This window comes from Ictidomys tridecemlineatus, chromosome 7 (genome assembly GCF_052094955.1).
Source record: "Ictidomys tridecemlineatus isolate mIctTri1 chromosome 7, mIctTri1.hap1, whole genome shotgun sequence".
Taxonomy (NCBI): domain Eukaryota; kingdom Metazoa; phylum Chordata; class Mammalia; order Rodentia; family Sciuridae; genus Ictidomys; species Ictidomys tridecemlineatus.
Window position 1 is genome coordinate 60,556,576 of NC_135483.1, and position 26,696 is coordinate 60,583,271.

Sequence of the window (26,696 nt, forward strand, 5' to 3'; positions counted from 1 at the left end):
TAAGCACATTCCTGAACAAATTTTTTGGATTATAAAAAGGGGAACCAAAGATCTTGGGTTCAAACCCTAACACCACAGGTTGGGGACAAAGAGAAAATAACCAGAAAGAAAAGCAAATTATGTTTATTTGGTTTAAAGTTGACTTAAGGAATGAATTTTTAAAGTAAAAGCATCAATTTACTAGATTAGAGAAGAAACGAGTAAAATAGAAAATAGAAGAAAAATTTACAAAACTGAGTTTTTTTTTTCCCTAAAAATCAACAAATAAATAAACTTTTAGCTAGACTAAGAAGAAAGAGAGAAGACGCAAAATCAGAAATGAAAAAAGACATTCCAAATGATGCTACGGAATTAACAACACTTAAAAGAGGCTGTTAGGTTTTGACTCATTGAATACCTAGTAGTAGATAAAGTTGCTAAGAACACAGACCACTTGCCAAGACTGAATCATAAAGAAATATAAAATCTGAAGAACCTTGCAGTGGTTTGAATGGGGTCTGTCCTAAAAGATTTATGTGTTGGAGACTTGTTTCTCAGTCTGGTGGTGTTAAAGAGGTGGTGTGATCTTTCAGAGTTGGGGCTCAGTCATTACTAGCCCCTGTATGTTGCTGGCTTCCCATCTTGCCATAAGAGCTCTTTGCTGTCAAGTGCTTTCCTATCATGATACCAGCAGCTGTGAGGTGAGCCTCAACTAAGGTGAATCTGTGCCTGCCATCCCCCATCCTGGACTTTAAACATCTGAGACTATGAGCTAAAATCGCTATTCTTTATTTAGCCTCAGATGTTTTCTTATAATAGGAAACAGACTAATGAAGAGCAATATGGATAAGAAAATTGAATCTGTAAAATCCTCTTGACAAATAAAAGTCCAGAACCAAATTCTTCAGTAGAGAAATCTAATGCCATTTAAAGAAGTGATATCAGTTCAGACACTCTTCAAAAAATGAAGAGGAGGCAAGCAATATTTCTATATTCGTTTTATAAGAGTGGCATTACCCTGATACCAAACTCAAATAACAACATCACAAGAAAAGAAAACTGCAGGTCATATAATTGTCAGTCATAGAGGCAAAAATCTCCAACAAAATACTAGCTAACCAAGTTAGTATACCGAAAGGATTCTACACCATGATGAAATGGCATTTATTCAAAATAATTGAAAGCAAAAGTCAGGTGGATAAACTCTGCATAATTCTACTCACATGAATTTTTAAAGTAGTTAATAGAAACAGGAAGTAGAATGGTGATTGTTACAGATGGGGGAGGGGAAATAGGGATTTGTTCTGTATGTGTAGTTAGTCATGCAAGATGCAATCATTCTAGAAAACTACACATTATGAATATAATTGTCAATGCTAAACACTTAAAACTGTTAAAAGAGTGGATATTTTGTTATGTATATTTTGCTACTACTATAAAAGAACAAGAAAAAGGCCATCTGGATGGGATAGGAATAAGAGGAAAAGTGATCTCATTTCAAAACTACTTGATCTTATATATAGAACATCCTAATAAAATCCACCCCCATAAAGAGTACTAGAGCTAATATTGCGTTCAGCACAGTTGTGTACAAAGTCAGTGTACAAAGTTAGATTTATTTCTTGCACTAGAAATGAATAGTATAAAAATGAACTTAGGGTTGGAAGGATAGTTCAGTGGTGGAGTGCTTATCTGCATGTGTGAGGCCCTAGGTTCAATCTCTAGCACTACCAAAAAAAAAAAAAAAAGATTAAGAAATCAAATTCATTAAAAAGTATATATAGGAGGAAGCAGTTTACCAAAGACAGTATATACAAAAGCAAATTAAAAGAGTATAAAGAAGATGTAAATACATAGGAAAACTTATTCATGGACATAAAACTTCTACAAAGTTAAGGAAATCCCTGTGAAAATTTCTTTTTCCTTGTGAAAGCGGACATATAGATCCTCATTCATAATGAATTGAAAGGACCCAAAATAACCAGAACAATATTGAAAAAGAATAAAATAGTAGGAGTCATACTTCCTAATTTCAAAACTTAAATACAAATGTACAGTAATCGAGACTGTGTGATATTGTTAAAAGGATAGACATATAGCTCAATGGGACAGAATTTAGAGTCCAGAAATAATAATATATTTATAGGACTGGGGCTGTAGCTCAATGGCGGAGCGCTTACCTTGTATGTGTGAGGCATTGGGTTCTAACCTCAGCACCAAAATAAATAAATAAATAAATAAACAAACAAATAAATAAATAAATGGAAATAAAGGCATTCTGTCCATCTTTTTTTTTTTTTAAAGGAGTAAATCTTATTCTTGGATAGTATCATTAATATTATAAGAGTCATTAACATATTTAGATTATCCTTTCAAAATATGCAATTTTGCATGTATTTACAAAAATAGACTATACTGATATAAAATCATTTCAATCTATCAATTCAGTATTTTGTTTTTTAAATTTTTTATTCTAGTTTGTTATATATGACAGCGGAATGCATTACAATTCATTACATATTTAGAGCCTTTAAAAAATTAGGCATTTGATTTTAAACAAGTGTGCCAAAAAATTCAATAAAAGAAAAGTTTTCAAAAAATGGTGCTGGGACATTTGATCCACTTAGAAAATAAATTGGGTACCTATTTCACACAATGTACAAAAATTAGTGAAAATAAATCAAAGACTTAATTGTAAGAATTAAAGCTATCAGATTCTTAGAAGAAGAAAACAAATGTCTTAATGACCTTGAGTTAGGCAATAGTTTCTTAATTAATTCATTTGAAGCCTATAGTAACCAAAAAGAAATATACATTTGACTTTTATCAAAGTTTAAAACTTTTCAAGAAAGTTAAAAAACAGTCTGCAGGAAGGAAGTATTTACAGATCCTATCTGATAGGGTTCTGTGATATAGTCAGAATGTTAGTCTTGCTTACCCAGCCCCCAGCTCATCTATTGCATCCCATAATGACCAAGGTGAAGGTCGAAACTTTGGGGGAGTGATGATCTTGTGTGGGTTCTGCTTTCATGAATAGGATTAGTGCCCTTATGAAAAAGACAGTGTAGAACTGCCTTGTCCTTCCCACTCTGTGCAAATTATGTAGGAAATGGGACCTCACCAGACACCAGATCTGTGGCATCTTGTCCTTGGACTTCATTATCCATAACTGTGAGAAATAAATTTCTGTTTATAAGTAACCTCGTCCATAGTTTGTTGTTTTTGTAGTCTGCAGGGATTAGGAGTAATGACTAGAATGTAGGCAAAACTGTTAACTACTTAAAAAAAAAAAAGAAAAAGAAAAATAATCCTGTTTAAAACCCAGAGGTAGTGGGGTTTAAATAAACACTTATGTATAGATAGAAGATGCAGAGATAGATATTAAGAATGCAAGTGGCCAGGCACATAAAAAGATGATCAGCATCATTAGTCTTTAGGGAAAATAAAAAATTCAGATATTTTTATTGTGTTAAACAGTTGTACATGTTCACATGTCTGTTGCTGGCTGTGCAGTGGTGTATTCTGTGACACTTGAAAAATATTTTTTTTTTTTCTTTAGGAAAATTCTACAAAAATGTCTCTCTATCCGTCTCTTGAAGATTTGAAGGTGGACAAAGTAATTCAGGTATGTTTAAATACTTCTTTTTTCTATATTGTAACATACATTCTACTTATTTGTGAAGCAAAGCTAGAAACATAACTAGTTGATGTATTTGTATATATTTTTATAATTCATAAAATTTTTTGTTCATTCCTGTTAATGGTAGACAAAAATGTCACAGAGAAACTAGTAATTCTTTTTCATTCCACTGTGAATTAATAGGTGTGGGATGTTATTTCTTTAAAATTTGACTTAAACTCTTCGAAGACAGCTTCTTTTTCAGACTAATGTTTAAACTACTACAACAAATTTAAGTTGATAAAATGTACTCCAGCCTTTACATAATTACAGTTTTGTGTAAAATTGGTACATTTTTCTTTTGGGATCTTTTAGGTATGACCAATCTTTATAATAATTCTAACCCTCCTATTTGAAATTAAAAAATATAGAAATAGTGAAGCACATGCTACTTTTAAAAGAGCAGTATTGTAAAAGTACAGGGCATAGTGATTTCTTTTCTTCATGTAATAGCTTTGAATATAAATGCTTCTACTTATAAAGAAAATGTGGAGTTGGGATCAGTTCTTGGTATTTTGGAAATATTTGATAATCTTTTTAGCTGGAAACCATTTTGAACTCATCTGTTTATAGTTTGCTTTCTATTTGATCTCTTATAAACTCAGACTCTGTTCAGCTATGGTTTGTTATTTTAACTTGACAAGATAAACCACACTGTATTTATTACCCACATTGTATTTATTAATACTCTAAATGATCTTTGTTTGGGGGGTACTGAGGATTGAACTCAAGGGCACTAGACCACTGAGCTTCATCCCCAGCCCTGTTTTGTATTTTATTTATAGACAGGTTCTCACTGAGTTGCTTAGTGCCTTGGTTTTTACTGAGGCTGGCTTTGAACTCACGATCCTCCTGCCTTAGCCTCCCAAGCCGCTGGGATTATAGGTGTGCACCACTGCACCCTGCTAAATAATTTTTTTAATATAATAATTATGAGGGGTTTCCTTTTGAATTTTTCACTGTTTGCAAACCCCTTATGCTACACTCATTTTACTTAAGTTCTGACATTTTACTCTAAAATGAGATTTATCTTAATGATTGAATAATGATCAGAAAAAGTTTATTATGAAGATGTGAAAAGTCTTAAGCAAGCTGAAGAACGTAATCATTTTAGGTAAAATATTGATCTTACTGGGGTAAAAGGAAAAAAGCAGAAGCAGTAACGTGTGACTGGGATTATTAACTTTGTGGGAATGGCTGAACTACAGGAACAGCGTCACTAGCAGTTATTTTCCATCTTAAATCAAGGGTGGGTATTAAAGTGTGGTTTGTAAAACTTACAGTTCATCTGCCAGAGCTTTGATGCTTCTGAGTTTTAGGTGGCTTATTCAATCATCTTAAATATTGTATCACTTCTTTAGTATTTTGGCAATTTTTTTAAATGTAGTTTTTATTTCTACAAAGTTCACCTGAACAGTACTTTTTCTTTTAGAAAGCTTTTATATGTGAAATACTTCACTTTCCAGAATAACCACTAAGCCATTAATTAATGTGACATCAGTACATTATCTGGATAAGGATTTGTAGGCAGATTTGAGACTAATCTTTGTTTTCACTTTTTTTTTTTTTGGTTAGCTTTTTATGGAACTTACAGTTGGCTCTGAACAGAGGCTTTTGATTTTGAAAACAGCAGAAAAAGTCATTGATAATTGACAAGTATTGGATTGAAAAATAAAGAGGGATATAGTCTACATCAGGCTGATTTCTTTAAGGAGAAACAGGTTGCATGAATAATTCCGTTACAGCACTTTTTGTTAGATCAGAAAAATATTTGCTAAGTGATGGAGCCATGAGTAAGGAGGGAAACACGGTTCTTTTCTTCCCCCTGGATTAAAAAGTATTACTAATTTAGCCATTACAATCTTGGGCTGTGTTTTGGGGTTTTTTTTTTTTTGCTTCATTTTCTAATATGGATTTGTTTTATTCTTGATAGTCCTGAAAGGATATTGTAGAGGAGTGCAGTATTCATTTTCTCATCTCCTGGCCTTTTATATCACAGCAAAACTCAATCATAGCAGTGAACTGGCAGTTCATATTTTATAAACTACTTTACAATAGCCATTAGGCTGTGGCTTTCAACATTGTATAAATCCTAACAGGAGCTTGTGGTTCCTCATCTTATAAAAAATTAAGCTTTTAAGAAACAAGGATGTAGAGAACCAGTGCTTTCATTTCCTGTTAATGGTGAGCAGGGTTTGACAGAAGAGACTCCACAAGTATGGATTCTTTCTACATGCTTTCTGTAAATGACAAAAGAGCAGGCCCTGGCAGTAATTGCTTGGGGCACTGTCCCTCATGCACCCCTGTTTTTTTTTTTTTTTCAGGTTTCAAGGTAAGTTTGAAATAATTTGCTACATTTAATGATTTCCTGTTTTTATTTCCTTGTTTTATTTTTACTACAAATTACATGACTAAGTAATTTTATTTGCAGAGAACTTTCTATAAATTCTTAAGTGTTCTTTGGCTAAGAAAAAATAATGAAAGAATAAAAAATAGTATAAAGAAAAGCAGTATTTTCTAAATCCATAAACTATATATATTCGAGCAGTTTCAGGTTCCCATCAAAGTGGAACAAATGGCACAGTACATCCCTTGCTCCCACAAGTGTGCAATCTCTGTCACTCTGGACATGTGCACTTGAGTGGTACATTTTTTAACAGTTGATGAATCTCTACCATTATCACCCAAACTCCATAGTTTACTTTAGGGTTAATTCTTTTTATCTGCCATTTTCTATGGGATTTGACATGTATATAAAGACATTGTCATATACAGAATAGTTTTACTGCTCTGAAAATCTGTGTTCTGCTTCTTCATCCCTCTTTACAACCTTTAGCAACAACTAATCCTTTTACTTTCTGCCCAGTTTTGCCTTTTTCAGAATGTCATATAGTTGACATAATGCAATATCTAGCCTTTTCACATTGGTTTCTTTCACTTAGTAATATATGTTTAAGTTTCTTCCCTGTCTTTTTTTTCCCAGCTTGATAGTTCATTTCTTTTTAGCAATGAGCAGTATTTTTTATTTCCTTACAGATGATTCAAGAAAATGGCTACTTGGCTACTTTTAGTTGAAAGTTGGTAAAAGAACTTTAAGAATTCACTTTGAATTTGTGAATTGTTATAAGTAAAAGATTTTCATGCTGCATTTTGTTTCAATTTAGAATGTGTAATAAATTGTAAAACATACTATAGGATGACTCAGTTATCTAAGTACAATATATGAGAACAATCACAATTCAGATGAATTTAGTACCATTCAAAGCATTGATTGACTGTACTTACTTACAGTTCCATCTCTCTTAGCACCTTGAGACTACTTTTGGCATTGATTGCACATCTGGGTTGAGATAGTATAAACTTCATTTCTTATTTTGACACATTTTGAGCTAAATAGTAAGGGATAATTAGATTGGTCATACAACTTATTGCCAAACTCTAAATGACATGATTATTGCAGAGAAAGTTCTTTCTGTAAAGGACAAAGTACTTCTGTCTGTGGAATGTACTTTGTACTTATGACATAGGCTATGAATCCCTGAGACAGCATATTTGAGCATGAGTAGCATGGATAAATATCTGTTTAGTGAAAATAATTCTGTGAGTGTTTTTAACATCATTCTTTTATGTTAGTAATAAAGTATGTTTTAGGCATTCCTATACTTGCTAAGTATAGATTATTTCAGTGAGACATACTAAAGTGGTAGAATAAATAAATATTAGAAACATAATATGAAAATTTTAGTTGTTTTTTGATATGTGACTTATATGAATATGATAGAGCTTTTTTACCTTATGCAGATAATTTAAATGATTTTATTTGGACTAATTAGTGAAAGAATGATAAAAATGTAAAATGGTTTGTCATCCATTTTGGATTACTTTTTGAAAATAGTAATTTATTAATTAATTTGGTGAACACTATGAAGTACTTTGTTATCAAGAAATGTAGAGTAGCCAGGGGTGATAGTGAGCAACTATGATTCCAGATACTTGGGAAGCTAAGGCAGAAGGATCTTACTTTCCAGACTGGACATCTTAGATCCTGTCTCAAAAAATAAAGTGCTGGGGAGGTTCTTCATTGGTAGTGCATTTGCCTTGTATGTATGAGGCCCTGTATTCAATCTTAGTACTGGGGTGGTGAGACTCAGAAATAGATGTAAAATGATGCATATTCAATGTTTATGATAACCTTAAAATATTCAGAGTATGAAATATGTTCTTGATTCAGATTTCCTTTGAAAAAATTTATTGCTGAAATGTTTGAAATGAAATTTACTTAAAAACTTAAGATTTTAGTTTCTTTTTGGAAGTACTGGATTAAATAAATTAAGAATGTTAAGTAAGAATTTATGATGTGGTACTAGAATTTTCTTCTTTTCTTTTTCAGGCTCAAACTGCCTTTTCTGCAAACCCTGCCAACCCAGCAATTTTGTCAGAAGCTTCTGCTCCCATCTGTCAAGATGGAAGTAGGTTTATACTTTGGGTTTATTCTTTCAGCACAGAAATACTTGTTAAGTGTAATCCAAGATTCATTTTTTTTTCTTTTTGGATAGACTGTATAAAATTGGTGGTTAAAGTTCTAGTAGAAATAAAAATATTTATTAAAAAATAGCCCTTTATCTAATTAAGAGAATAAACTGTGACTCTGAAGATTTGTTTTATGACTTAAGTAAACTGATTTTAGTGTGACTCATAAGTCTCTAATAAGATTAATTTATGAAAAAACCTTACATGGGAACTATGGTTTTCTTCACTGCTGCTCTTGAACTTCATCAACCGTCTCCTGTTTTTGCTAGGGGAACTTATAAAATTTCCAGCTACCTACATTTTGGAATATTTCACAGATTCAGAAGTATTTTAAATCTCCATATCCCGTCTTATTTTCCTTCACATTTTAGAGGGATTCAGGACAGAGTCTCTAAATAAGAGGACTTAAGATGCAAATCCAATGTTATATAAGTTCTTTGTGTACTGTCATCTTGTTTTTTAGCTATTTATAACATTTTTACTTTAGAATCCATTTTAAGTTACAAATAGATCATTTTAAAAAGTGCTTTTGAAAATAGTACACAACTACTAAAAACTTTTAATATTATTAATCTAAAAATACTGTTTCTAGGGGCTGGAGTTGTGGCTCAGCAGTAGAGTGCTTGCCTAGCATGTGCAAGACCCTGAGTTTGATCCTTAGCGCCACATAAAAATAAATAAATAAAGGTAGCATGTTCAACTAAAAAATAAATATTTAAAAAAAATACCGTTTCTAGGATTTCATTGGAATGTGATTAACATTCTTAAAATGATATGGGACACTTTGAATTTTCTTTCTTAGTGTTGTCAGTTAAGAAGACTCATTCCATAGCCATGTTTAGTGAATGAGTCACAGAGTAGCTGGCTTGACAATAGACATTTTGATCATTTCTGAATTGGAGAAATCAGCCATACCCTTATACAATTCCTAATGAAATAGGTTTTAGAAACAGAAAAGGGAATATAATGTATTTGGAAAAATTGTTTTTACTCTTGAGTAGTCAGTCCTCTGTATCCTTGGGTTTTGTATCCACAAATTTATTCAGCCACACATTGAAAATAGAATTGCCAGTTGTGCATGCTTATAATCCCAGCAACTTGGGAGGCTGAGACAGGAGGACTGCAAGTATATTCAGGGCCAGACTCAGCAACTTAGCAAGGCCCTGTGTCAAAAAAATAAAAAGGACTAGGGACATTGCCCAGTGACAAAGTGACTCTGGGTTCAATCTCCAGTACTAAAAATAAATAATAAAAAGTAAAAATTATATGTACTGAACATGTACAAAATTATTTTCTTGTCATTATTCTCTAATATAATCAGTAACTATTTATGTAGCATTGCATTATATTAACCTAATACAAGTAATCTAGTGGTGATTTAAAGTATATGAGAGGATATGCATAGGTTATATGTAAATATTATACCATTTTATATGAGAAACTTGAGGATCTACACATTTGGTTTTCTGTGCTGGGTCCTGAAACCAATCCCCCATGGATACTAAGGGATAACTGTCTTAGAAATCGAAGATTGATTCAGTTCAGATGTATTCATATTTTATGACTTTTATCTTAACATTTTTTATATTTTTCATTTTGAATCACAAAGATAGGGAATTCCCCCTCCAAATTGCTACTTTATATTCTAGATTTTCTAACTTAAATATCATTTTTTAAATACAGGTAGAAGTCCTGTGTAAATGGTAGTTTTAATTTTGAGTATTCTTTCAGTGCCTTTTCCTTCCTTTATTCATTCTTCTGTTTATATTAGATCTCTATCCTAAACTGTATCCGGAGCTCTCCCAATACATGGGCCTGAGTTTAAATGATGAAGAAATATGTGCAAATATGGCCATGGTCCCTGGAGCATCATTTCAGGGGGTATGTATAGTATAATTAATTTTGAATTTTGTGTCATAATTTTATACATAGATTTAAGCTCTCCTTTTTGTAATTAACTCACAAATTTATAACTTTTAAGCATTGACCAAGTCTCTTAAATTTTACACTTCCTTGTGGATATTACTTTTTGCATTATCTGTTTCCTATTGTGCTGTTACCACTGTTTGGATTTATTAGGACTTAAAAATTCAGATGTTTGGAAAAAAATTCATGCTTGAGGATGGGGATGTAGTTCAGCGTAGACTCTGTGCTCACCTAGCACATGCGAGGCCCTGGGTTCGATCCTTGGCACCACATAAAAATAAACAAAATAAAGGTATTATGTCTAATTAAAAATAAGTAAATAAAATACAATTAAAATAAATAAAAAAAATTCAGATGCTTTTTACTAGTTCTTTGTCTTCTGCATTTATTCAGATACTGAAACCTAGATTCTGTCTCTCATATTTCTTGTGCTCATTTTATCCATTCCAGTTCTCCTATAACCACATTCAGGGTTTCTGGACTTCTAAACTAGACTATTACAGTAATATCTTACATTTCCTGTAGTAACTTCTTATTTCAAACAATATTAAGATGCTGTTAGGTCAATTAATCTGAAGTACACATCTATCATATTTCTTTGCTCATAATCTCTTAATAGTCCTATACAATCCCAAACTCCATATAATTAGGCCCCAGATTCTGGGCTTCAACATATCTGGTGGTTATAAATATAGTAAAAAGATCATGACAGAATCCATGTCATAACCCTGGTGCTTAATATAGTACCTTGCATTTATTTAGCAAATATTTATTGAAAACTTGCTTGTGTTAGTCAGGGTCCAGTTGTGAAAATAAATTGTAGTAAGTTTTTATCAGAGATAATTTAAGAAATGAAGAATTGAAAAAGCAAAAATTGAATATAGGTGTAACTGCAAAAAGTTAGCTACTTCTCTCAGGACTGAGTAACATAGGGAAGAAGTTGGAATAAACAGAAGCTTAGGCAGAGAACTCCACAGAGCTAGAATCAGATCTTAGAAGAGAGAACCCTGCTGAAGTATCATGCCTTCTGAAGGGTTGAAATGAGGCTGGTTCTGAGTGACAGTAATAGATAGATACTGGAAATAGCTGTGTAGGTTAAGGGCCATGCTCAGGCAGTGCTGATAAAAATCAAAAGCAAACAGAAAATAGGCACTTTTCCCTCCAATCTCTAGGGCCTCATGTGATGAAAGAGAACCTAAAACATTCTGATAAAGGAAAATGTAACTTCAACAATTCAGGCCCCAGCACCACCAAATAAAGAATAGAAGAGTGCATTTGGAGCTTTTTGACAGTAGCTTAATACCAGGGTATATTCACATACTTGTAGAAATATTTGAACTTTATATGACAATAACGACGTTATATTTTATTCTTAAAAGGTGCAGTTCACCTTCATAAAACCAAGATTCAGCAAAGTTTTTTTTCCATAAAGTGTCCCATAATCATCTTAGTCTTTAATAATCACTTATGACCTGTCACGTATTTTGTATTTTATTTAGAGTCAGGGTCTCAGTTGCTTAGCACCTTGCTCTTACGGAGGCTGGCTTTGAACTCAATCCTCCTGTCTCAGTCTTCCGAGCTGCTGGGACTGCTGGGATTACAGGTGTGCGCCACTGTGCCCAGCTTGTTTACAACTTTTAAAAATATAAAAATCATTCTTAACTCTAGATTATGTAAAAATCAACCAGGTACCTCTGATAAAAATGAAGTGGCTTCCCCATAAAAATACCTTCAGAAAAATATCTCTCAGAAGCATAGCATGGCCTTTAAGTTTGAGGAAAATATATTTGAAATGAAGACAAATAAAAATAGAGTTGCTTTTTGAGAGGGATACATTCTAAGAAATGATTTGTTAGTTGATTTCATCATTGTGAAGATGTGGAGTGTACTTGCACAAACTGAGATGGCCATGTAATCAATAGGCCATAACTTATGAGAGTATTTTCATTGGTGGTCTGTTGTTGAGTTAAATGTCAGTATGCAGCAAATGATGGTATGCATGAAATAAGTGCCAGTGAATTTGAAAAGGCACAAAAAAGGGAATTAGTAAGTAAATACTAGTGTCATTTTTTGCAGAAGTCAGACTTTATCTGAAAGAAATTATTTATGGATTAATTTTTGGAAAAGCACAACTGAGTTACTTTCCAGGTATTTTAATTTTTTTTCAGGACATTGTTTCTAAATATTGATACATTCTATATGTTTTTGTCAGCAGTTGGTAGCAAGACCTTCCAGTATGAATTATATGGTGGCTCCTGTAACGGGTAATGATGTTGGAATTCGTAGAGCAGAGATTAAGCAAGGGATTCGTGAAGTCATTTTGTGTAAGAATCAAGATGGAAAAATTGGGCTTAGGCTTAAATCAATAGATAATGTAAGTACTTTAATATCTATTTTAGTTTATCTAAATAGCTTATAAAATATTAAGTGATTAATATTAAAATAATTTGAAATAGAAATGTTTTAGTTGTAATGAGGCATCTATAACTGAAAATATTATAAATATTAACTTGTTTAATTGGAGATGCCCTATTTTGAGAAGGCAGACTAGGAACTTGCAAGAATATTACTTTGAATGATGTTTTTTTTTTTCTTAGTACTCACCAGACTACTTATTATAAACTATTAAACTATGTTATGAATGTATAACATGATAGAAGAACATTCTGGGATTGAAATAGGGTGACATATATGAAAGTTAAGAAAAAAACTGATCTGTGAGAATCAACATACATTCATTTTTTAAAAAACATTTTTAAAGTAAATGATGATGTGAGATGATTTTGCAGGTTTGTTATTTCTGCCCTTGAAATTCAAATTTAATAGGTCATTTTCTGAGCATGTTTCTAATTATAGGGCAATCACTATTTTAATAAAATAGTAATAAAACAATTATTTCTCACCATACTGAAGACATGAAACAGGGTTACTTTCTGAGGAACATTTTAGAATTTGTTAGACATGTTGGGTCTTTATCCTGATTTATAGTTTTGGCCATTACTTTATTGGATTTAGTGTCAGTCTTAAGTCTCATCAGCTTGATAAATCCAGCTTTTGCACATACAAAAATAAGGCTAACCTTGGCAGGAAACCCCATTCCTGCCTGAAAATCCAGAGGGTTGAGGGTATTTGATTTCTTCATGCTCATAGCTCATTGAAGACCTGTCAGTGTGCTTGATTTAAAGGAGTTAACATGGCACATACTCATAGTTTTTCTTTTCTTGTTTTCCTTTTTCTTGGTTTTGATGGGAGATTTCTAACCAGCACTTTCAAATCATGACCACTTATTTTCTTATTGTTTAGGGTATATTTGTTCAGCTAGTCCAGGCTAATTCTCCAGCCTCATTAGTTGGTCTGAGATTTGGGGACCAGGTGCTGCAGATCAATGGTGAAAACTGTGCAGGCTGGAGCTCTGATAAAGCACACAAGGTGCTCAAACAGGCTTTTGGAGAGAAGATTACTATGACCATTCGTGATAGGTAAGCTGTTGATAAACAGTTCAAATGGAAATTCAGGACTAGTTTTCCATTTTTTTTGGGCTTTCAGGATTCTGTAAATATAGTGTTGGAGAAAATAATCAAATGTTATTGATTAAGCCTTAGGATCTTGAAGTTGTTTGGTGCAGATTTTTCTTACATAGTTTGATTTTTTAAAAGTAAAATTCTGATTTTGCATCATACACCTTATTTCAGAGTTTATAGGTGTCACGAGGGTCGGAGTCTACTTAGAACTCCAGAAGTTTATGAGTTTTGAAAACCACATCTGGCCTTTTAGGTGATTATGAAGCTCTGGTTGTCAAGAGGATAAAACATTTGGTAGTGCTTAGTTCAGTTATAACTCTTAAATATTAAGCACATGGTACTAAGCCTCCCTTTATCTTATTTGCCAGTCCACACAAGTGTGAAGGGTGGAGCTATATCACATTGTTACAATAAATTTGTGAATTTTTGTTTATCTCAGTTTAACTTCTGTTTTCTCTATAATTGTTTCTAATTTCTAATATATTTTAGGTATTTAGTAAGCATTTTTATAGATGAAAGTCATTTTTTCTGTATATCTAAACATAGTTTTACCAACAGGAAGATGTGACTTTTGAATTTTATAATGTAAGCACAGGTTGATTTATGATAGCAGGGTTTTAGAGATGTGAGCAAGTATATCTGATATGACAGCTTCTAAGAGCACACACTGACTGTGTATATAGCTGTGTGCCTTCTTTTCCAAATGAGGCTTGAGGAAATCTTACTGCTTTTGTAGGTCTTCTAAAATAGAGCAAAAAAAAGCAACAACAAAAACACCCATTTTTCTATAAAATTTTCAAACTTAAGATGTGAGAAATACTATAAAAGGTTTTAAAATTTTTTTAATGTTTCTTAAGAGGTAGGCTTTAATAAATAGTAAAAGTTAATAAAAGGAAAAATTCAATTTTAGCTCTTGATTCAGGTTAAAAAATTCAAGCCTCATTGCTAATGCAAAAGTATTATGAATTTTAAAGGGAAAAGCTATTGTTGAACTGCAAGAAGCATTTTGTTCACTTGTCTTTGATAGTAGTCAGGATTTCCTTCTTCAGATAAACCAAATCATAATGAAGATATTTTTGAAAGCATTTTACACAAATTACAGTGCATGTACAACATCAGAGCCATAATTAGTTTTTTGCTGGAAACACTTAATATTTATTATAACTATCCAATAGGATGGAATTTATGGTTATATGAATTCTGTTAAATGTTTACCTTAGTATTAAATTTTTTTATTGATTTTTTTAAAAAATAAATGACAGTGGAATGCATTGCAATTCTTATTACATGCATACAGCACAATTTTTCATATCTGGTTGTATATAAAGTATGTTGACACCAATTCGTGTCTTCATACATGTACTTTGAATAATGATGTCTATCACGGTCCATCAGTATAAAATTTTAATTGAAATTGTCCATTTTGTTGCAGGCCCTTTGAACGCACAATTACTATGCACAAGGATAGTACTGGACATGTTGGTTTTATTTTTAAAAATGGAAAAATAACATCCATAGTGAAAGATAGTTCTGCAGCCAGAAATGGTCTTCTCACTGAACATAACATCTGTGAAATCAATGGGCAGAATGTCATTGGCTTGAAGGTGAGGAATAGTCCTTCTGTGTATTCCTGCTGCAGTTTTATTTTAGCAGACTTCTTTTTCCTTTGATCATTTAGGTGGTGCTGTTTTATATTGACCTCCAAAATACAGAAACTTGGGAGGTGCAAGGTGTAGGACCTGGGGCTGTGGTCTGGCCTGGACCCAGATAGCTGTGTTTACAAAAATTCTCTGAAATGTTACCTAGAATCTTCTTTCCTGTGTACAGAAGGGGTTGGACTAGATGATCCCTGAAGTTATTTGAGTTAAAATTGAATTGAGACTTGGGCAGTGAAAATTTTGACAACATTTAAATGATTGGTTTGGCCACCTTTTCAATCCAAGAATTTAGGAAATGAGTAATAATTTTCATCCATATTAGGACCTTTTTTTAAAAAAAGTTTTTCTCTTTCTACAAATCTTCTATCTTTAAGTTGTAAAGGTTTTAAGACCTCATTTCATAAATTATAGAATACACAGTTAACAGGATACTATATTATATATGGAAAAAATATTCATTTATAAATAATAAAAAGATTTTCTTATTCAGTATGTTCAGCTCAGTTAACTGATTTTGTTACCAGCTGTAAAATTGTGTTGTATAGAATTAAACTTGGCAAGGAAAGCTTAAAAAGTTTAGAAATACCAAGGGTCAGGATTTGGGAGATACTAGTAAAACACAACACAATGTATATTATATATTTCTTTATCAAGAATATTAAATAAAGTTCTAGTGAAATTTCATTATGTATTTTCTTCAGGACTCTCAAATTGCAGACATACTGTCAACATCAGGAACTGTGGTTACCATCACAATCATGCCTGCTTTTATCTTTGAGCACATTATTAAACGGTAAGTACACAAATTCTTCAGCTTAACATATATAGATGTGAGACTTTATACAAGTACCATATTTTAATTTCCAAACCTTTGGTTCTTTTACCTTAAAGATGACCTTGGTATTTATTTAGAAATTTGGAAAATATTACTTAAATCAGAGGAACTGTTAGGTAAGGCCCCTTGCAACTTCCCAAGTATGAATTAAAATTCACTGTACCCTTGATAAATTTTAACAGTGCCTAATAAAGGGTTTTCAAAAAGAGGTAACTTGCTTTCAATTTGTAGTATAAATGACTACAGTAGCACTATGCCTATATATAGTTCCTTTGCTCAGTAGAAATCTAGTTATGTTGGTTTGTTGTGGTGAGTTCTTTCTTTTATTGGATGTTAAGAATAATAGTTTCAGCCAGGCATGGTGTGATGCCTACAATCCCAGCTACATGGAAGCTGAGGCAGGAAAATCAAGTTAAGAAGCCAGTCTCAGCAACCCAGGAGACTGAGACCCTTTCTCAAAAATAAAATTTAAAAGGAGCGGGTAGTGTAGCTCAGAGGTTGAGTGCTTGCCTAGCATGTGCAAGGCCCTGGATTCAGTCCCCAGTACTGCATACAAAAATTACAGAGTAACTGTTCTCTCTAGCATCTCAAGTAGAGGTGTGTGGTTCTGCTATTCGTCCTTGGGACAGGATTAGGAAGCTCAGTGTAAAAAATTGAATAAGGCTACTTTCACTAGCACTTTTCAGATCTGAGCTTCTATCACAACTGTTTTTGCCAAGCCAACTTCAGAATTTCTATCATGCATGTGGAAATGAGATTTTACAAATTCATTAACATGACCTGTGTAATGAAAATTTTTATGTGGTTCTGGGTAGACTGCACAGCTTCCCTATCTTAGAGAAGAATTACTTTCAAGACTAATTTTTCTAGAGTTCTCTTTCTTTTTTTGTTGGGGGTAGGATACTGAAGATTGACCTCAGGGCAATTGGACCACTGAGCCACAACCCCAACGTATTTTATTGAGAGACAGGGCCTTACTGAGTTGCCTTGCTTTTGCTGAGGCTGGCGATCCTCCTGTCTTAGCCTCCTGAGCTGCTGGGATTATAGGCTTGTGCCACTGAGCCTGCCTAGAGCTCTTTTTCTTAAACTATTTCTTCCCCACTTCCTCTCCAACTTGTTATGACCTTATCTTTTTAAAAATCATCATCCTTAACATTACAAGGACTTACTTACATCTCAATTTGTCTAGCCAAGGTAGATAGCCTTTCATGCTGTTTTCCATCAACAAAATTATCAAGAGACTTAGATCTGAGCTCATTTGGAAGAACTTTCCCAATTTCCTCATCTAATGATAATTGGAGCTCAATTTTAATTGGGGTTTTCTTGAATTTAACATAGCATTAAAAAAAAAAAAAAAGCTCCATGTGTAATGAAAGTGACTCTTTTGTAGGATGGCGCCAAGCATCGTGAAAAGCCTGATGGATCACACCATTCCTGAGGTTTAAGTCACAGCACAGTGTAAACACAGCTGAACTTCTCCAGTTTCCTTCTTCGGCAACTTCTGCATTATGCACATGAAGCTTTCCCGGAGCCAGGGAGCATATGCTGCATGAGGACCTTTCTATACATCATGGCTGGGAACCTTACTGTTGCATCTGATACTTTCTTCAGATTTCAAGATAGTTGTAGCCTTATCCTGGTTTTACAGATGTGAAACTTTCAAAAGATTTATTGACTTTCCTAGAATAGTTTCTCTACTGGAAACCTGATGCTTTTATAAGCCATTGTGATTAGGATGACTGATACAAGTTTAGTGTTGTGTGAGAAGCAGTCACTTTTCTTCTAGATAATGCATAGTGCTGTTCATGTTTCTTTAGTTGTATGGTGTATTTACATTAACATGTTACCATAGTATATTTAGGATGATTGCCTTTGATTGTGTGTGTGTGTGTGTGTGACCAATTAAGTAACACTGATTTCATTCCATGTAAGCATTACAGTGTATGTAGGTTGCAAGAGATTATAATGATTGTTATTAAATTTTAACTACCTTCACTTAATAATGCTTGAACTGTCGCCTTAACTGTGTTAAGCATCTAGAATAAAAGCCAAAATATAATTATTGCTGCCTTTCTAAAACCCCAAATGTAGTTGTATATTAAACTGAAATGTACGCTAGCCCATAACAGTTTAATGGTACTTACTGAGCTATGGCATAACTGCTTAGCTGTATTTGAGATTTTCTAGTCATTGCATAATAGAAATTTCTTTCTTCTAAAATTTGCCAGTATCACTTTCTGAAAAACAAATCGCTATATATTTAATGTAAAAAATTCTTAACGCTAAACAGGATAAACTTTGGACTCCTTTTTTTCATTTGTGGATTAAGTAAGATAATACTTAATTTTGGCATTTGAATCTTAATTTTATGTAACCTAGCTACTTCAGAATGCTCTTAGAATGTTTTCCTAATAATTTGTTGTCCCCTGACTCCTTCCTGAAAACAAAATGGCAGTGACACTTATCCTTTTTTTCTTTATATCTATCCTGTTTTAAATAAATATGTATAAAGTTAAACTTTAGTCTGTTATTGCATCATTTGGAACTTTTGTCAGTTGTCACACTTGTGCATGGCCTTGATGGGCACGTGAAATCTGCTTCCAACTGTGGAAGGCAGGGCACTGCTCTCCATGAGCAGCTGACATCCAGGAGTGTTGAGAACCCCTCAGATCTGAAAGGCTGTAAGTGTTGAAGCTCCTGCCCCAGTTTGCAGTCTGAGGGACGGGTTCGCCTTGTGCACTCAGGCTGTACAGCAGGAACTTGATGAGGCTGTTGATGCTCCCTACCAACACCACAAATCGTGTGTGTGTGTGTGTGTGTGAATTTGATATTTGTTACCTTGGTTGATTAACAATTTTTCTCCTTATGCTGTACTCCTATAGGATATGACAGTGCTTTCTAAAGAGTGTGGAAAATTTAAAATCATGATTATAGTGGTTCAGAAGTTGAACCTGAAAGAAAATCAGTGCTATTGCTATATAGGTTACCATGTTTGAAATTTAGTACATTTCCCAGTTTGATTATCTGTTTGGCCTGGACTTGAGTCTGAAGACAGTGATATGAAGAGTTCTGTGACTTCTGAAACTAGTGTTTTCTAAGAAGATCAATACTTGTGATTTGTAAAAGCTACTAGTGTTTATAATCAATTTAAGTAAGAAAATGAAAACTGCTCTCATTACAGAAAAATATTTTTAATGTAGAAAAGATGAGCATTTAATAGCTTAATGAAATACAAACCATTCCTATACACAGTAAACTTACTGCTATAAGAACTGCTAATCCTTTCCCAGGTTCTTAGAAGCTGGGGACAGCATCATAGAAAGTAACCACTCCATGAAACACATTCGTAAAAACCCAGTGTCAGCAATTGATAGATCAGGAAGACAAAACAGAGTGACTCAGAAGTAGCAGACGATAACTGCACATTTTTTGTGGGGAATTCTAAACTGTTGAGTGCTTTCTGATGTTTCCCCAACCCAGTTTAGTATCTCTTGGCTTCTCTCTGCCACCCAACCCAGTCTTCTACCCATCATCACACTGGGATGTAATATTTTCTCCCTAACGCTCATAATTCTATCTGCCTTAGTGGATGGCAACTAATGGCTTTCAAAAACGAAATCACCATGATTTAGAAAGTTTAAAACCACAAATTTTCCATGTGGTAACACTTCTAATTACTACCATTGCACATTCACCAGTTCTTTTAAAAGTTTTGTTTAAAAATACTTTAAATAGAATTTAATGTTCAAGAGAGGAAAAGGCACTTAATACTGCAATTTCCAGAACATAATTTGTCTGTCTTCCCCTCCTGTGATGATGCTGCTACACTGTTCATTCATCCATATGCAAGTCACAGCACCTGAAAGGAAGACACATTAGGTAGGAAGGTGACCAGGAGGTAGCCAAAGATACACTCTACTGTAATGCTCACTCTTTGCTTGCTATTCATTTACAAAGAAGAAAAGTAAGTACTACTTGTCTTTTTCTCTAACAAAATCCTTGTAATAAATTAAAGCACAAGCTTGGTACAAAGAACTTATGAGGAATAAAAAAGAAACCATTTCAATGTATATCTAAAGCCAAAAGAACAGGAATTATTCAGGAAATGGATTGGAAGGGATCAAATGTCAATTAGAACTACTGTAGGAATAAAATGCGTAATTTTTAAGATATACATTTAATAAAAAATAATCATGAAACTGGGGCACAGGAGAGGATAAAAGTGGGAAAATCACAGCAGGAAGTCAATAGCTACTAGAATTAAAAACTAAGTCCTTCAAACAATGAGGAGAAAAACATGCAAGTTTATACAAACATGACAGTGAATCTCCAAGAGATGATACTACCAGATGGAAAAAGAGAGCAGAATAGTTCTATATTACACTTCATGTATCCTACAGTTTTAGGCACATACACCTTCTCATTAAAGAGGATGTACATACACAGCATATGCTGATGAATGTCCTCCCAGGAGGCCTGGGACACAGGAGTCAGCAGTGTGACAGCAAAAGGAGGAAGCCTAAGTTTTAAAATTTTAATTGTATTATTTCTGGCTTCTTAAAAACTTCACTATATATTATCTTTAAAAACATTAGATAACTCTACTATGGTTTTTAATTCTCCATGTGAAAGTTAACATTAAGATTTCCTTTTTGGAGTTAAATATCTGTCAGCATGAAACCAAATCCTGGGCTGGAGCTGGAGCTTGGTGGCAGAGCACTTGCCTAGCATTTGTGAGGCACTGGGTTCGATCCTTAGCACCACATAAAAATAAATAATGACATTCTGTCCATCTACAACTACAAAAAAATTAAACAAATCCTCAGCTACCTAAGAGATGAGGATCACAGGCCAACCAGGGAGATATACAGAGCATGAACATGTGGGGTGTTTTCTGCCTGAGATGTGTTCCCTGATGGAAGAGGTGGGCTGAGTGTCTTAGAAGTGACGATCAGGACAGGTGCAGTAACTGCTTACCTGTGTGGCCCTGTATTCTCTCACTGATTTTTGCTCCAAGGAGATCCCAAACGAGCAGCTCACCAGACTGACTTCCAGATAAAACGGAATTTCCATCCCAGATAAAGCACCTGCAAGTGATTTGGAAATGATCATTCTGTCATTATGAAGGAGGGGTAGGTTACATTGACCAAACACCCAAATGAAATGATTGTGTGTTTGCAAATGTCTTCATCGTCTGCTTGGGAACTGTACCTCTGGGGCTTGTCTGACGTCAGGGAGGAGATGAGCATCCCTGTCTGCACATCTATTACATTCAGACAGCCATCTGCTCCTGTGCTGAGGACATGGCGACTGTCTGCAACACAAAATAAGATACAGAGGGATGACTTCAGACTACTGGTTAGCTTATTCTGAAATTTAACTTCTGAATCCAGTGGCCTACTATCCACTATTGCTCCCCTTGAACTTATGTTTAAGCAATAACTATACTGTCCTTGAAATGTTTTTATCTAAGACACAGGGATGAGATAACTCTGTGAGTTCATTTATATCTTACACATTAATTTCCCTAATAAGTTGAGAAATTAAGAAAAACATCCAATCCTTTTCTAATAGGCACCAGTGACACAGGTATAGTGTATATCATACCCTGGCCTTAGCTATAGGCAAACTCTTTCTAGCAAATAGTATTTTCCATTTAAATTTTTACCATTCATTTCAGAATTTTAATATACATGGTATATAACCTGTATTAAAAAGGATAATACCTACCTGGGCTAAAAGCGGCATCATAAACAGTCCCTGAATGGCATGGAATCTGGTGCAATAGGGTGGCCGTAGCAAGGTCCCAAATATTCACCGTGCCTTCCTTGGTGCCTGAAACCAACAGTGTGCTTGCAGCATTTAAACTGATTGTATCCACCTACAGAAGAAAACAGGAATACATATTCCATTTGGAACAATGATCATTAGCTACATTTTCCCAGGCTGATTCAATTATATGGTCAAAAGATATAAAGTGTCACACAGTGTGCTGGTGTTGCTAATCCAAGTGCATTTCAACGGCATCCTACTGAATGATAATTTATTTTAAAATGAAGTAGAATTACTCATATGCTGCCAAATACAAGCAGAAATGAAAATAAAATATTGCAAGGGCAATTGTAATAATAGCCTAACACTGATAGTCTCAGGCTGATCCATGACTATTTGAGGGATTTATAAGGAGTGGAGACTCGATCCACAAAATTACACTGGCATACCATCTTGAATTACATACTCAATATTTTTTAACTTCAGTTGTTCTGAAGACCATGAATATTAGATATCAATTAACAGTCTTAGGAGAAAGGCAGTGCTACTATTATAGACTAAGGTACAGCACTGAGACCCATGAAAACAATGTGCAAGAACTAAGATCCCTTTTGGTTCTGCTACCAGGCTGTGTACAATTGGCCGTCCTAAATGGCAGGTAACTGTTCTCAACTATGAGATGAGTGTCTCCTAAACAGATGGGTCCCATCTACCTTCTAGGTCAGAAGACATGGTCTCATCTTGGGTTGACAGGCCCCAGCTTGCTGCCCCAAAGAATTTGAGGCTCAGAAATTGATATTTTAGAAGTCGAGAGGTATAGAAGCTAATTCTCAGAAAAATGTGGAAAGATGCACATTGGAGGAAAAAGAAAGCAGACTCAGAAATGTACAGTTAACTTGAAAAAGAGTTATCCTATAATTTCCAATAAGCAAAATACAACAATGCCAATGAATTAATACACACAAATATAACCAGGAACTGCCTCCCCACCCACCCCTGGACCCTCAGCTTTCTGCAGTTCTGTTGCTGGTACTCACACTGACTTCATGTTCCAGCTCAGCCAACAAGTCAAACTGGTGTTTTTTGGTGCCTGGCATCTCTGCAGGAACACCAGACCACACCTAGGGGGGAACATATTACAGGAGGTATTTTTAAACTTTACCTATAAAATAATTTTCACCTGTTTGGAAAAACTGTCTTGACTTACTTCATTTAATATACTTGCTGATGAATCTAAGCTGATTACAGTCCAGCTCCTCCTCCCTGGGGCCTGCACTTCCCCCATGGCCCCCCATCAGCGCGTGCTTGTTTACAGGTGACTGTGCCTGTGTCTGTCCCTGTCAGTTGCTGCTATAATTATGTGCTCTAAGTATTTTGTGAATAACGAAATATGAATGCAGCAGTATAGTGTCATTAATGTTTGAAATTTTACTAAAATTAGGTACAGGCAAATAATCATATCAAATAGGAAAAAATTCCTGAAAAATTCCTGAGGGAATTCTAATGGCTTTAAGGGTCTTGCTTTCTTTTACATAAATATAAATTGAAAACTTAAGATAAACACTGATGTGATTTTTGTGGGAATGTTGTGTAGGATTCCAAAGAAAAAGGCTTGCGGAGTCTTACCTAAAAAGAATGGTAAATGAAAATGAAGCATCTGTATGTTTTAGATTTTAAATATATCTTTTAATTATTGTTCCCTTTAACTTGACATTTCCTGATTAACTGATCACTACTAGTTCCAGGCAGGTTAGATAAGAGGGGCTACCTCTATACTTTTTTTTTTCTGTACAACTTTTAATGAATAGTAGACTGTTCAGCCACCAGTTGAATACACAATACAGAAATCACTGTAAATTTCTTAATATATTAGGTGCATAAATTTTTTTAAAAAGGCAATAATATTTAGCATCCTTATTTATATACTTTGTTAAACAGTGCAGTGATGAACATATTCAAAACAGATAGTTGAACGGTCTCAATTTTTTTATGTCCAAACATTTCAGATAAAAGTCACATATAAACCTTCACTGTCGAGTCCCACGATGCAGAATATAGCCTGTCATTATGCCAACAGATCTTACTAACGGCATCATCATGTCCCATCAATGTGTCCTGGCGTCTTCCAAATGCTATGGAATAAAAATAGCTAAAAGATAATGAGAGGTATTAAAACAGTGTTCCATCTTAATTTTAAGACTCAAACACATATTTAAAAAACATATTATTCAATGCTACTATTTACTAAGGCCTAAAAAATTACAAATTTCTTATTCTGATTGTTATCAAACCAGAATTCAAAATTTGAATTTAAAACTAGAAATTTCTCAGTCAGGCTCATTTGTTTTTACACTCACTTAAAATAGAAGAAAACAGGTTCCAGTGGAGAAATTTTTAGACTCGATATTTTCCTCATCTATAATATTTGTTCTCTTTAGAAACATAGTGTTCTGGTAGTGGAAGGTCCTGCTACTCTGCATGGAGAATTACAAAGGAGTGTACACTGATACATACACATTATTATCCCAAGAAGAGCTTATGACAGTGGCATCTCCTGGTAAAAGTAAACAAGACGATAAAGCCTGAAATACAAATGATCTGAATTAACAATATGAAGTGATTAGTAAATCCTTAACATGGTCAATAAGTTCCTTCCAAAATAAATGCTCAAATTCTCTTTATGGAGTCTCTCTTCATGACCAGGTTTTCTGAAGTGGCCAATTCCAGATGTAAGGATTCCTCCCAATGTCCAATGTGTCAAGGGTATTATGATCTAGGACTCTCAGGCCCTGGTGGCCCTCACTGCCTTGGGCTAGAGGAAGTCTGTTAACATTCTGGAGCAAATATAGGGTGAATGATATAGGCCAGGATAATTCTCAACAACAAAAATGTCCTCTCCAGATTATACATTTAAGTAAATGAGAAAAACTTCCAAAATTCTTCAAGGAATTCCAAAATGTTTTGGATAATTTACATTAAAAATGTGTTCTAATTTTAGAAGAACTGTTCTTGTTGCATTGGGTATCCTACCAATTCAGAAATACATAAGTAGCCCATAAACATTTACTCTGGCAGTTAAAAATAAAAGATTTAGTAAAGCAAATTCTACTGAGTCTTTTTTCAAGACTTTTAGCCTGAAAAGGAAATCACAATAGTAGGAGAAAGAGACAACCTGAAAAAAAATTTAAATTGAAGCCAACCAAGGTATTCTGTGGATGCCACACAGGAATAAACTCAGTTGGTTTGATCGAGATTAAATGTCATTATGTGTGTGTATAAAGCAAACTACTACATGAATTTCCATCATAAAACTGATAAAATGAACTCACCATATTTGAAAATGATATACTTCTTTGAAGCATTTTGGATTCTTTAGAAAACATCTTCAAGGTGGAATCTAAGGTAATAATGAGAAAGCAGACATGTAAGAAAGATTTCCTACTCGCTACAGGTGGCCAATGAGGGCTGCCTTTCTTATTCCTGAAGGCCAAAGAGTATGTAATTCCAAGGGAGTGGGTGTAGACAGGGCTGGATGACCTAAGGCCTCATCCACATGAAGATTCTACAGTCTAGAACTCCATGATGAGAAAACCAACTTAAATCCCAGAAACCAGTAAAACATAGTACACTGTTGACATTTCAGCACGGCGCAGGCAAGAAAGCCTGGCAACTGAGGCGAGCTAAAGTTGAAGAGAAGGCGACAGGGATCTTAACATTAAAATAATAAGACATTCTTCAGCATTAACTTGAAAATGAAAACAAAAGAACGAACACACTACTGCTTGAACTTTTCCTTGGGAGGTATGTTCAATGCTGATAAATCTTCCCAACCTTGCTTTTGATCCTATTAGGCAGCTGTGAATGTTCACCACAAATTATTGAACAAAGCTAATTTGGCACATCCTACAGAATACCCTAAGCCAGTCGGGAGTATAAAGATGTTTTTGAACAGATTTGTTTCCTGTACCAGAGATGATCAGGTTAAAGCCTGCATTAAGAGCTGATCGCAGGTTGTAACTCTGAATACCCACATACCAAAACATACTGCATAGCTGAGGAAGAATTGTAAAGTTGGGGTGACCACCAGAATGCATACAAATCAGTACCACACATCATGAAAGTTTAAACATGATAAGAAACAACAACAACAACAACAAACCTTAAAAACTCTTGCTTTATTAGGCAAATTCATAAAGAAGTGATATAATGCTTAATAAGCCTGAGATTTGAAGGCTGATACTCTTTATAAAACCAGGGTTCACAGGGTCATGCAAGTACAGTGAGCTGAAGAATTTAACAAACCATGCCAGACAGACCAGCTGACAACACAGGCTTCAGGAAGAGAGCCTTCTCTCCAGTGCTACTGTTGGCAAATTCAGCAGGTGGAAATGCTGGCAAATCATGGACTGCTTCCCTCTACCAGAGCACCATCTCAGGACCCTGATGTGGCCAGTGTGGGTCCTGCATGTGATGGTCCCTAGGCTCTACAGTATCAATATTTTCCATGTTTTGTAGGAAATTCTGTTTTATAAAATCTGAGACTATATTTAGAGAGAAGGTAATGAAATGTTATAGATGATAAAGCATGAAAACAGAATCTGGGAGTACTGAGAGTACTGATGTACCTAGAAGTGTTTAGTTGGATATCATTTCTTTTTTTTTTTTTTTGGTGGTGCTGGGGATTGAACCCAGGGCCTTGTGCATGTGAAGCAAGAACTCTACCAACTGAGCTATATCCTCACCCTGGATATCATTTGTTAATGGATGAAAAACATAATCTATTATTAATAAAGAAC

General features: G+C 34.3%; 2 protein-coding genes across 7 annotated transcripts in view; one reads left to right on the forward strand and one right to left on the reverse strand.

The window, feature by feature from the left end:
- The window catches only part of Sdcbp (syndecan binding protein), a 31,941-nt gene extending 13,296 nt beyond the window's left edge, over positions 1 to 18,645 (forward strand). The window contains exons 2-9 of one of the 2 annotated variants that reach the window (XM_078017061.1): positions 3,539 to 3,604; positions 8,049 to 8,127; positions 9,960 to 10,069; positions 12,327 to 12,488; positions 13,418 to 13,593; positions 15,068 to 15,239; positions 15,995 to 16,086; positions 17,519 to 18,645. In XM_078017061.1, coding sequence (XP_077873187.1) covers positions 3,554 to 3,604; positions 8,049 to 8,127; positions 9,960 to 10,069; positions 12,327 to 12,488; positions 13,418 to 13,593; positions 15,068 to 15,239; positions 15,995 to 16,086; positions 17,519 to 17,573 — 897 coding nt within the window. In that variant the 5' untranslated portion in view covers positions 3,539 to 3,553 and the 3' untranslated portion in view covers positions 17,574 to 18,645. The remainder of the gene's footprint in view (positions 1 to 3,538; positions 3,605 to 8,048; positions 8,128 to 9,959; positions 10,070 to 12,326; positions 12,489 to 13,417; positions 13,594 to 15,067; positions 15,240 to 15,994; positions 16,087 to 17,518) is intronic. The other variant, XM_078017062.1, reaches the window with a different exon arrangement.
- Positions 18,646 to 19,303: 658 nt separating this feature from the next.
- Positions 19,304 to 26,696, reverse strand: part of Nsmaf (neutral sphingomyelinase activation associated factor) — a 55,611-nt gene continuing 48,218 nt past the window's right edge. For all 5 annotated transcript variants that reach the window (XM_005322980.4, XM_040293972.2, XM_005322979.5 and 2 more), the window contains 8 exons: positions 25,230 to 25,297; positions 24,415 to 24,482; positions 23,926 to 24,049; positions 22,938 to 23,021; positions 21,859 to 22,009; positions 21,340 to 21,442; positions 21,106 to 21,215; positions 19,304 to 19,987 (listed from right to left, as the gene is read on the reverse strand). In XM_005322980.4, coding sequence (XP_005323037.1) covers positions 19,893 to 19,987; positions 21,106 to 21,215; positions 21,340 to 21,442; positions 21,859 to 22,009; positions 22,938 to 23,021; positions 23,926 to 24,049; positions 24,415 to 24,482; positions 25,230 to 25,297 — 803 coding nt within the window. In that variant the 3' untranslated portion in view covers positions 19,304 to 19,892. The remainder of the gene's footprint in view (positions 19,988 to 21,105; positions 21,216 to 21,339; positions 21,443 to 21,858; positions 22,010 to 22,937; positions 23,022 to 23,925; positions 24,050 to 24,414; positions 24,483 to 25,229; positions 25,298 to 26,696) is intronic.